The sequence below is a fragment of the Polyodon spathula genome, chromosome 31 (genome assembly GCF_017654505.1).
Source record: "Polyodon spathula isolate WHYD16114869_AA chromosome 31, ASM1765450v1, whole genome shotgun sequence".
In the NCBI taxonomy this organism is placed as follows: Eukaryota; Metazoa; Chordata; class Actinopteri; order Acipenseriformes; family Polyodontidae; genus Polyodon; species Polyodon spathula.
The window spans coordinates 1,172,724-1,183,831 of record NC_054564.1 but is presented as its reverse complement, the minus strand read 5'-3'; the positions used below and the strand labels follow the sequence as shown (position 1 = coordinate 1,183,831).

At 43.3% G+C, this 11,108-nt stretch overlaps 1 protein-coding gene across 2 annotated transcripts; it reads left to right on the top strand.

Moving 5' to 3' along the window:
• Positions 1–8,395, top strand: LOC121303178 (U4/U6.U5 small nuclear ribonucleoprotein 27 kDa protein-like). Of its 2 annotated transcripts, none has more exons than XM_041233698.1 (6): positions 1–159; positions 1,366–1,492; positions 3,408–3,514; positions 4,268–4,347; positions 6,341–6,405; positions 7,971–8,395. In XM_041233698.1, exons 1-6 carry the CDS (start codon positions 120–122, stop codon positions 8,023–8,025), a joined length of 474 nt encoding a protein of 157 aa, XP_041089632.1. In that variant the 5' UTR covers positions 1–119; the 3' UTR covers positions 8,026–8,395. The 2 variants fall into 2 exon arrangements, with proteins under 2 accessions (XP_041089632.1, XP_041089631.1); XM_041233697.1 differs by lacking the exon at positions 7,971–8,395 and adding an exon at positions 6,661–7,406.
• The last annotated feature ends 2,713 nt before the right edge of the window (positions 8,396–11,108 follow it).

Here is an 11,108-nt window from a genome sequence, read left to right as displayed (position 1 = left end):
TTTTAAACGGGTGCAGGATGGGGTTCTGGCGATTTCTATGAACGTTGTGTTTTTGGTTTTGTTTGTAAAAACCGGACTTGTTTTGATATATTTTGTAGCTTTTAATAGGGCTTTGAGAGATGGGGAGAAGCAGGAGTCGATCGCCGGCGCCGAGGCGAGGTTAGTACCACATTGCACTACGATTTACCGATTTATTATTAAGCAACTCAGTAGTTTAATATATATATATATAGGTATATATATATATATATATTATATATATCTCCCTAACCCGTACAGACACGTCAGGTAATGTTTATCTCGTACACGCACAAGACAGTTTTGTAGATTTCGATTCGATCAGAAACATGATGCACGGTTATCATGTAATTGTACAGCCACAAGACTTTTTAAATGATTTATTTACTAGTTTGTTTGGTGTGTCTGGCCGAAGTTGAACTGAAAAGCGAGACAGTCGCATGAAATGTCATGTAAAGTGAATTCAGCAATAGTCCTGCCGTCAGTCCTGGGTTTAAAAAAAACGACCTCGTTTGGTTCTTATAGAAACGACCAGATAGATGCCTGAGTTCGTGCAATCGCACCCCAGCTAGCAGACCCCACCTCTGTCGCAGCTTCAACAAGCTCACCTGAGTCTGAGGGGGTTACTGTGAATCACTAGAGGGAGCTGTGAAACCCAGGGTGATGTTTCCCTGTAAGGGTTCAAAATGAAGGGAAACGTGGAATTAACTGCTTGAGGTGTAAGGATGAGACCAGACCCTGTTTCAAATCTTAACAATGCTTACCATGTGTTAGTTCCAGACACCCACATTACATTCTACATTGAACACTATGGTTTAGATGCAATATGTGCCTCTAGTATTAAACCCCTGAACCCCTGGAGAGACAGCCTCGGACTGATACACTGAAGGTCCTGATGATCTGGAGGTATTGGGGGCTTCTCTGTCTGTGTCTCCTCCATACCAGCTATTTATACTGATGATCTGGAGGTACTGGGAGCTTCTCTGTCTGTGTCTCCTCTATACCAGCTATTTATACTCTCTCAGCTCAGAGCGTATGTGACTACAGTGTGTTTCTGTTGTTTTACTAGTTATAATAGAAATGAGTTATTCGGCTGTTATTCCACTCAGGTGCAACCAACTACTAACTACTCTCTGTTACAGGTTACTGTGGTTCATTATTTACCATCTTTTCCCACACATTCTAGCACTTGCTTTAGCACTGCAATCAGCCTAAGGCCATGTGGAATTGCCCTGGCAACTCTACTGATGGCAAAGTCACTTCCAGAAAACTGATTTAACATTACCAATGCGTTTTTTTGTTATGCGATTGCTAACACAGTTTCGCTGTGAATCTCTTGTCTCTCAGAGCGTCGCCGGTCTCGCTCGGCCTCCAGGGAGCGGGAGAGGCGTCGGCGGGAGAGAGAGCGCTCGCGGTCACGTGACAAGGACAGGAGGCGGAGCCGGTCTCGCTCCCCCCACAGGCGCCGCTCCAGGTGAGTTTATAACCCGCCTCTCGCCCGGAAAAGCCCTTAGGGAGCGTCGGGCACAGCAAAACCTGTCTGATAATCCAGCCCCTTTGCACAGCGGCATTCTGCAACACTTGGCAAATGGGCAGCCAAATTTATAAGCCAACTGTAGCCTTTTTATTTTTAAATACTAGCGCAAGGTGGCGAAGGTGTAGAAAGAAGGAAGAAAATGCAACAATGAAAGTTTGTGAGAATCTCATCGTTTTTTATTATGATCTTCTATATAAATGCATTCAGATATATAAGCAGCAAGTATAACACTTAAAAGAGGATATTCTAGGAGGCTGTGTGGTCCGGTGGTGAAAGAAAAGGGCTTGTAACCAGCAGGTCCCGGGTTCAAATCCCGGCTCACTCACTGTATGAGACCCTGTGCAAGTCACTGAACCTCCTTGTGCTCCATCCTTCGGGTGAGATGTTGTTCTAAGTGACTCTGCAGCTGATGCATAGTTCACACACCCTAGTCTCCTGTAATTCACCTTGGATAAAGGCATCTGCCAGATAAACAAATAATCCCTCCCCCAGATTCTAGTGGGAGCACAGACAACGGGCGTCTGTCCTTCAACAGAAGATCAGCCAGCTCTGTGTTTTGTCCTCTTTTTTTTTTATCTGCCTTGCTTTCTGTCTCGCCTGGGGCGAAGCAGCGGGTTGCGCTGACCGATCCCACAAATCTTCCTTCTCTCTCCCGTCTCCTACATAGACCTTGAATATGTGCTGCTTATCTTGACTTGGCAGGCAGTCAGTAGCTCCTGACTTTACAAAGAACAGACGCTACCACTCGCACATTGCATGTATAAAAATAAGTTCAGTTCTCAGCAATTAAGAGTAACATGATCTATTCTAAGTACATTCAAATATTACATTTGGTTAAAGGTACTGGGGTTATCTCCATGTACACTAGGACAGATTGGAACAGTTCAAGCATCTCAACCCGCAGTGCAGTGCATTCTGGTAAGTGTAGTCCTGCTGTGAAAGGTACCAGAATGCATTGCAGTGAGTTGAAAAGCCTGAACTGTCCTAGTGTACCTGGAGTCCTCTACTAACCCTGTTAAATACAGTAAAACGGGTCTAATCCAGTCCATCTGTACTGAGCATCAAAATCAACGTATCACTATTATAACACATTTATTTTCGAAAAAAATAAAGTATATAAATGATGAACATTGACGAAATGTTTTTGTTTTCTTTTTAATCACTTGATCATCCTCGACCACGACACGCTGGAGAGACTGTGACTGAGGCTCTTAATCACCTAATCAGTGAGACAGTTGATTGGACGCTGGGTATGGATTTCAGCTGTTGAATTGCAAGCTTGAATAAAAGCAATAAAGAAAATCACAGAAAAAACCCCAATATGCCACGTCTTTCAAGAGAGCAGCGCCTTCGTGCGATCGGCATGTTGGAGGCTGGACTGGGGCAGCGGGCTGTGGCTCACCGTCTTGGGCGCTCACAGCCAGCGATTTCAAACCCGGCGAGACGGTATAACCAGACCCACTCTGCCAACGACAGGCCACCAACCGGGAGACCAAGAGTCACAACACCTGCCCGAGAGCGACAGATCATTCTGCAGCATCTTCGTGATATCAATTGTTAATCAGCACAATAAAAAGTCACTTTGCCTGCTCTGAAACAGAGTTTGTTATTTTTCGATCACATCTAGTGAATTTTATCCAAATACAAGTGAAACGTTTCTTTTGATGCTCAGTATATAAACCTGTATAACTCAGCATAGTTTTTGGGTCCTGACCAAAGCCCTACTGAAATGAATCAAGTACTGTAAAGTCACAGTAACACAGGATCAAACATGTGGATGGGTCATTTCTATTGCACTGTATGATTTAAAGTGTTTTTGTTTAAACTTGAACATTATTGGTAACCCCCCCAGGTCGCCACGGAGACCCAGGTCCAGCTCTCTGTCTCCTTCGAGACAGAAAGACAGACGAGAAGATGACAAAGAGCCCAAGGAGAAAGTGACGGAGCACAAGATTTCAGGTGATGGGGCGCAGCGTCAGGGGGGGCAGGGTTGAGGCTGTAGCCTTTATTTTCACAGACCCTGATTAGCACGAATTTCCATATTTTTAAATAAAGCAGTGCCACAGCACAGGGATGGGAATAAGACTCCCGTTGCAGAGCATCCATTCCTGGTTTCACTAGGAGTTTAATAAGACTCATCTGAGCTTGTTAACTGTACACACTGTGGCTGGTCAAGCTCATAGTAAAACCTGGAATGGCTGAGACTGCTATGCAATAAGAGTCTTATTCCCATCCCTCTCCTGTGTTTGTGCTACCATTGCCCCTTCCTACAATACAGAAACACTGTGTTGTCATTGAAGTGCATGACCACTGGGTGTCACTGTTGTTCTATGTTAAGGCTTCTTCAATCCCCATACAGTCTGAACAGAAGCACTGTGGACACATTTGATTCGTCAGTTGGAAGCTTTTTCGCTTTGCAAAGATATACAGATTACTGTACCCTTATAAAAGTCTACCACAGTAAATTTTTTCTTTTTTTTTTTCTTTCCCTTGTATTTCACACACTGTGTTCGGTCTCACAGTGGCATACAATGAAATCGAGATACTTCTAGGAATGAAACGGTTTGTTTGAATCAAAGTGCAAATCAAAGCAGGATGCTCAAAACAGGACCATGCTGGTTAAATGTGTGTCTCTCTCTCTCGCTTTCTCTCCTGCTGTCTGTCTGTCTGTCTCACTCGCTCTCGCTTTCTCTCTCTCTCTCTCTCTCTCAGAGGAAGATATGGAAGGAAAGACAGAGGAGGAGATTGAAATGATGAAGCTGATGGGGTTTGGGAGCTTCAATTCAACGAAGGTGAGCACAGACACGAGACGACGACTCTCGCACGACACACCAAAGACTCTTACAGACTCCGCACCGCAGAACTGATAGATACTTCTCGTAGGTCTCAAGTACAGGGATGGCAATAAGACTCCCATTGCACAGCAGTTTGATCCATTCCTGGTTTTACTGTGACACACCTGAGCTTGTTCCCTGTACACTGTGGCTGATCAAGCACATGTTAAAACCTGGAGTGGGTGAAACTGCTTGGCAATAGGAGTCATATTTCCATGCCTGGTTTTGCTGAAATGTACTCGCTTGATCCCTCTAAAGGATCAGTGTAGCCGAGACGAGCTTTTGTTTTGGGCAGTGTCTCCTAAGTAGTTTTTTGTAATGTGTTTAACTTGGTCTCGTTCGTTGTTTTCACCTGAATTCGTGTTTTCTGTGTTAATGTGTAGGGCTTCAGTTTTTTTTTTGGTTTTTATTAATTTTGTTTTTCGGTGCTTATTTTTTTAATATTAGTTTTATGTTTTTATTAATTTTTTTTTTTCGGGACTTTCACTTTTATATACAGTAATCCATCACTTATCCTGCTGCAGTGGGACCCGAGTCGGGTCAGATAAATGAATCCTGTTTTAAACGCTTATACAGTCACTGTGTATTCACACAATTCTTGTTTGGAGTTTCAGCTTTTATTAGGGAGCTCCCTAAATCCCTTGTTTAGAAAGATACAGGATATTAATGCTTGTGACGGAGTAGCCATCTGCCGTGTGGGTGGGTGCATTCGCTGCTGAGTGACAGGCAGGAGATCCAGAGGTTGAAGTTGACCCACTTCCTGCAGGTGAACAGGATTTATTACACATCGACACACTGATCAGCTCGCGTGACTCTACCAGCAATGGCAGCTCAAGGAGCACATGCAGCACAGTGTATGGAAACTGTGCTGGGATCTGCAATGTGTGAACTAATCCTCTCTGTTCAATAATAAAACTAACATTGCTGAAGAGCTTGGTCAGGGCGGATATGGGACGGTTTACTGTTGTACCTTCGTTGCTGTCTTCCACAGTGAAGCCTTTATGATCACTGGTGTATTCTTCTGGGGTTTTTATGTGGTTAGTCATTTTTTTCCATTTCGCCACAATTTGCAATTCTGTTTTAAGTTCCACGCGTGTGTGAATCCTCCCTGTAGTTCTGTAATACAGAAATCTCGCGAGCGCGTTACAGTCCTCCAATAGGAATGCAGGGATTTGCTGCCACTCGGTAGTGGGGGGGCCGGGTTAAAGTATTCAGAACAAATCAATGATAGGTGCCAGTCAAGGAGGAGGGACAAGGCCCAGCTCCACTGTGAATGTGTTTTTGTAGGTATTTTTTTCACAAGGCGTCAAGTCAACGTGAATCGAGGAACAATTTCCAGTGTTTTTACGGTGCTTATTGGCTATATACTGATTTTAAATTTTATTTATCAGTTTTTTTAATCAGGTAAAACTGAAAATCAGATGCCCTAGTTATATCCTACCTTCTTGACTGTGTCTCCCTTGAAAAAAAGGGTTTTCAATCTCAGTGGGACTTTGCTGGTTCAGTAACGGTTCCATTAAAGAGAGATGAGGTGTTGCCTTGTAGCTTGAAGGAGGTACACCCCTGGGTCGCTGCTCATGCAGATAGTACAGGCGTTACTGCATTACTGTGCAGTTGCTGAAGTTTGAAGATAAATGTGTCATTTTTCCTTTTTAAAATCCATTCCCATCTAATCAGTTCCTCTTAGGACACAGGCTTCATTGAGCAAGCAGCTGTACATCTTGTGAAACGCATGGACTGTGCATCTCATCAGCCACACCAACAATGTTTGCTCCATAAAGCCTGTGTTGTAAAAAGGACTGGGAATTGATTTAAGAATTGATAAAAAAAATATATATATATGAATTGACCCCGCACCCCTGCCTGTGTCCACTAGATGGTGCCCTCCGACTTTGTCACTGACTGCATGTTTTCAAAATGTTTAAATTTTTTTTTTTTTTTTTTTTTACAGGGAAAGAAATGTGAGGGTTCAGTTAATGCATATGCCATCAACGTCTCTCAAAAACGAAAATACAGGTCAGTACCGCTGGGGTGTCAGCCCAGGGATGGAAGTAAAACTCCCGTTGCAGAGTGGTTTGATCCATTCCTGGTTTTACTAAGTTTAATCAGACACACCTGAGCTTGTTACCTGTACACTGGGGCTATTCAAGCGTAGTAAAACCTGGAATGGGTGAAACTGCTGAGCAAATGGAGTCTTATTGCCAGTCCTGTTTCTCTTATAAGCAGACATTAGGCGTGCTTGATCTGTACCCCTTTTCTGATTCTATACAGCGCTGTACACACATTGGAACATTTTCGAGCAAGAGGGAGGCCATTTATCCCATCAGCGCCTGTCCGGTTCCAATCGGCTCATTGATCTCAAAACTTTGTCAAGTTGGCTCTTAAAGGATCCCAGTGCCTCAAACCTGGCTAGGTAACCCACTCCACCCCCTTGCCACGCTGTGTGAAGAAACGTCTCCTGCCCTCTGTCCTGAAAACACAAAATAAAGACTTTTATTAAATTACAGTGCAGACCAACCCACAAATCAGCCACTATATGAGCTATTCCTAACATTTCTCAGACCCAGATTACCACTAGTCGTGCGCTACCCTGATGTTACTTTAGGCAAGGTAGGTCAAGATCAGTGCTAATCCAGGGTTTGTGAAACAAGATCCAGACGTTTAGATTAAGCAGGGGAGTGGAAACAGGATTTGGGCGTGGAGTGTTATTGTGTGCAAAGTTCACTGACACAGTCAGCCAGGCGCATGGATTTAGTCCTGCCTTGCTGACGATGGTCACGTTTTGGGGGAAGAAGAAATTCCAGAAGAGCTAGGTGGTTGCTATACCTTCCGTTTAAAACATAACAGGGATGCAAGCAAGACTGCCATTGCATTGACTCACACTATCTATATCACTATAACTACTTATAATCCAGTGGAATTGTCTTCAACAAGTGACTACTTCAGGAATAAGACCGTGTGCAAAGCAGTTTGATCCGTTCCTGATTTTACTGTGACACACCTGAGCTTGTTAGCTATACACTGGGGCTAATCAAGCTGGTAGTAAAACCTGGAATGAAACTGCTGTGCAACAGGAGTCTTATTGCCATCCCTGAGTACTATTTAAAAAAGGTAACACTTTAAACGACTAACGTTTTTAGACGTTCGCTAAGAGATTGAAACTCCACAGATCCTGGCCACTTAATACTTTTCAGCTCATGTCGCTTTGGTCTTCCAAACCAGTTTGTTTCGACACTGTGTGTATTATCTTGTTAGACTGGGATGCTGTCTTGGAAAATTAGTGTAATCGCTCAGCCTCTGAATGTTGCTGCACAGCACTGGGTGTGATGTTCACGCTGGTATACTCCTGTCTGGCTGCAGATTTTATTTTTTGGGGGGGGGGTATTTTCAAGGGGCTCCCCGTGCAGCAGAGAGTCTGCAACAGCCAATCTGAGTCCTCAAACCATCAGGTGTGCCACTGCAGGGAGACGAAATCTCCGATTGGTTGGAAATGATGTAATGTTAGAAAACATGATGTAATGCGAGTGTGTGTGTCCTTGTGATTCTATATTTATTTATTTGGCCGTTTTTCTCTTTCGTAGGCAATACATGAACAGAAAAGGAGGATTCAACAGACCCCTGGATTTTATTGCCTAAACACGGGTTTAATATTCGGGTTCGATTTTTAGTTTTATGCTCCTGTTTTGAGATTTGCTTTTTTTTTTTGCTGTTTCTGTTCGTTTACTGTTATCTGGAATATATCCAGCAGTGTGTAGAGCTGATTCTGATAAAATGAGTTTGTGTAATTCTCATACGAAGGGCCACTGTTCTGTTGCATTGTATATTGTGCATCAGATAACACACAGAGACATTTTAGGTGATCAGTTGCACTGACTTTCCAAGAGAGAACCAAGGAAGCTTGTTGTTGTTTTAATAAATATCTTTAGTGTTACAAGCCGGTTAATAAAAATTGTAAACTGCAATTCGGGTAAGTTATGTATTTAAATAAACAAGCGAGTTTGAGCCAAACTGTGGTTGGTTTGGAGTTTGATTTTCTTCTCCGCACACGCACATTCACACACCTGGATTTTTCACCCAAGAAACTAAGTAGACAAGCGTTTCGGCTGGAGCCTCCTTCACTGCACTGTCCACAAGCGTTTCAGCTGGTGTAAGAGATTTATGAAACGAGAGCAGGCCATTGTGCACGTCAGTGCCTGCCCGGTTCCTAGTAGCTAGTTAATACAAGACTCTTATCAAATCAGGTCTTAAATGATTCAGCATCTAGGTAACCCGTTCCAACCCCTTGCCACCGACACGATCATTTTGGTGACACCTCCAAAAGCCTGTCTCCAACAATCTCTTTATCTGTTGTCTATTATGAAATAGTCATTTAGCAGATGCTTTTATCCAAAGTGACTTGCAAGACTAGGATCATCAACAACCGCTGCTGCTGCTGCAGAGTCACTTCCAATAGGACCTTGCTTGTTTTATGTCTCATCTGAAGGACAGCACAAAGGTTAGGTGACTTGCTCAGGGTCTCGCACACAGTGAGTCTGGCTGAGCTGGGATTTGAACCGGGAACCAGCGGTATCAAGCCCCTTTCTTTTAACCACTGGACCTTCAAGCATCCAGCCTCCCCCAAGACCCACAGCTGGGTTTCAGGAAGCGCAGCTCGCACAGCGAGGGAGTAACTCCAGGGTATGCAGATCGACTGCTGCCGGTTTTACAAAACTCTCTATAGGAAAGGTGCAGCGGCTTGTGCTGGAGCCTGGATCACACAGGGGGAAAAGAGGGTCGTTCCCCGAGTTTTGCTTATCGCATTGGGCTCACATTTGCATAGTAACATGCAAATGCAAAGACAGAAAAACCTGCTGTTGAAGTGGTCTAGCTTCCCCCTCCAAACATGTCTGCATATTTCAGAAAGGTGATGGCTGATCATGCTGTGTTTGGTAGCTATTACAGTCTGCCGGTCCAGGCCACATGTTCACTCTTTGTAGGCCTGTCGTTTCCAAGCTGACCCCTCATCCCATGTTGGCTGTCTTGCTTAAAAGTTCAGTGGTGACCTGCAATCAACCGATTCCATGCTGATCGTATTAAATAAGTTTACTTTTCTGTAAACTAAAAAAGTTTAACACTTTTTTTTTATTCATTCAATATTTAAGCCAGACGTGAACTACTGTAGTCTAGTTAATGAAAATTGCCTCGATTTTTGTTAAAGAAAATTAAACTAGTTGACTCATTTTTTGTTATTATATTAGTGTATGATGCACTTACAAATTGAGTGCACATTTACTAAATGGAATTACATATATATTTTAAGCAAGTTTAGAGCAGCTGAGTTTTGTTTCACAAAGCTTTCATTATTATTATTATTATTATTATGTAATACTAAAATTAAGTTCCTTATTACTAAACTTATTTTATTCAGAAAAAAAAAACAACAAAAAAAAAAACCGAGACTTCAAAACAAATCGAGTTTTACCCGATTATGGGTCGCTGCGTATATGCGCCTCTCGCAGGGTATATTTAAAACGAGCTGTGTGGATACACTTGTTGGCTCTTTTAAATAATATTTAAATAAAGTGATTTGGTCACTTAGAATCTAAACCATGCTTTAAAAATAATGCTGCTCCCTTGTTCTTATTTTACCCCTTTTGAACAGACCCGGGTTCCTCGACCACTCGCACCCCCCGCCTGCCCTTGACAATCCCGGGCGAAGGCGTTTTGAAACCGGGGTAGTGGAGTCTCTCCGCTCGTTACCCGGAGAGGTGTCATTTAACGCGGCGCGGCTAATTGAAATGACCAGTCTGTCGGTCGGTTATTGGTTTTGCTGCCGACAATCAGATTAAAGGATACACGAATTGGGTGTTTGAAGGGAAGTAATGGCAGTGCTATATATTGTATATCAGTTCAGAATATAATCTGAATGCAAGGCGCTATAACCGATGAAAAATCGAAAACTGCTGCGTACCAAAAGGTGAATAATTGATACAAGTCCTTATTTAGATGGATGGAAATGTGTGTGTGTGTGTGTGTGTGTGTGTGTGTGTGTGTGTGTGTGTATATATATATATATATATATATATATATATATATATATATATATATATATATATATATAACTGATGTGTTTATATTTTGCTGGAACAATAACTACCTTGTATACTGCCTTGTATGTGTAGCTTTATAAAAAAAAAACTCAAATGCATTTCTATTTTAGCAAGCATACGTTTCGCATAACTACTGCAAAAGCGTATTGACTTACAGTCCACTCAATCTAATGCGCTTGGCTGGTACGTCATCGGGAGGGGGGCGGGGTTAGCGGTGGACCAATCATGACTCAGTTGTCAGCTCCTGAAGGGGGGTGTGGTCATCTTGGGAAAAGAGGCTGGTTAACCAAGGTCGCCCGTCGACACTTTTGGACCAATCGTTGAAAGCATTGTGGCGACAGCAGCAGAAGCTGACCAATGGGGTCCGGCCTGTGCTCAGAGGTTGTGTGAAACTGACGTCATTGCGGCTCTAACACGTCAGAATCTCGCGTTAAAGCCTAGCGGATTCGGAGCCGGAATGGCGGCCGCGAGGAGACAGTTTCAACTCCAGCGGTGAGATTGGCACCCCGAGCCGCCCAGTAGGGAGGCAGAGCGTCTTAGCTGCTTTCCAATGGGAAGGTCGCTAAGGCGGGACTGTGGGCGGCTCGAATGTTTTTTTTTTTTTAATAAACAAACCGCTTTTGAGTTCGT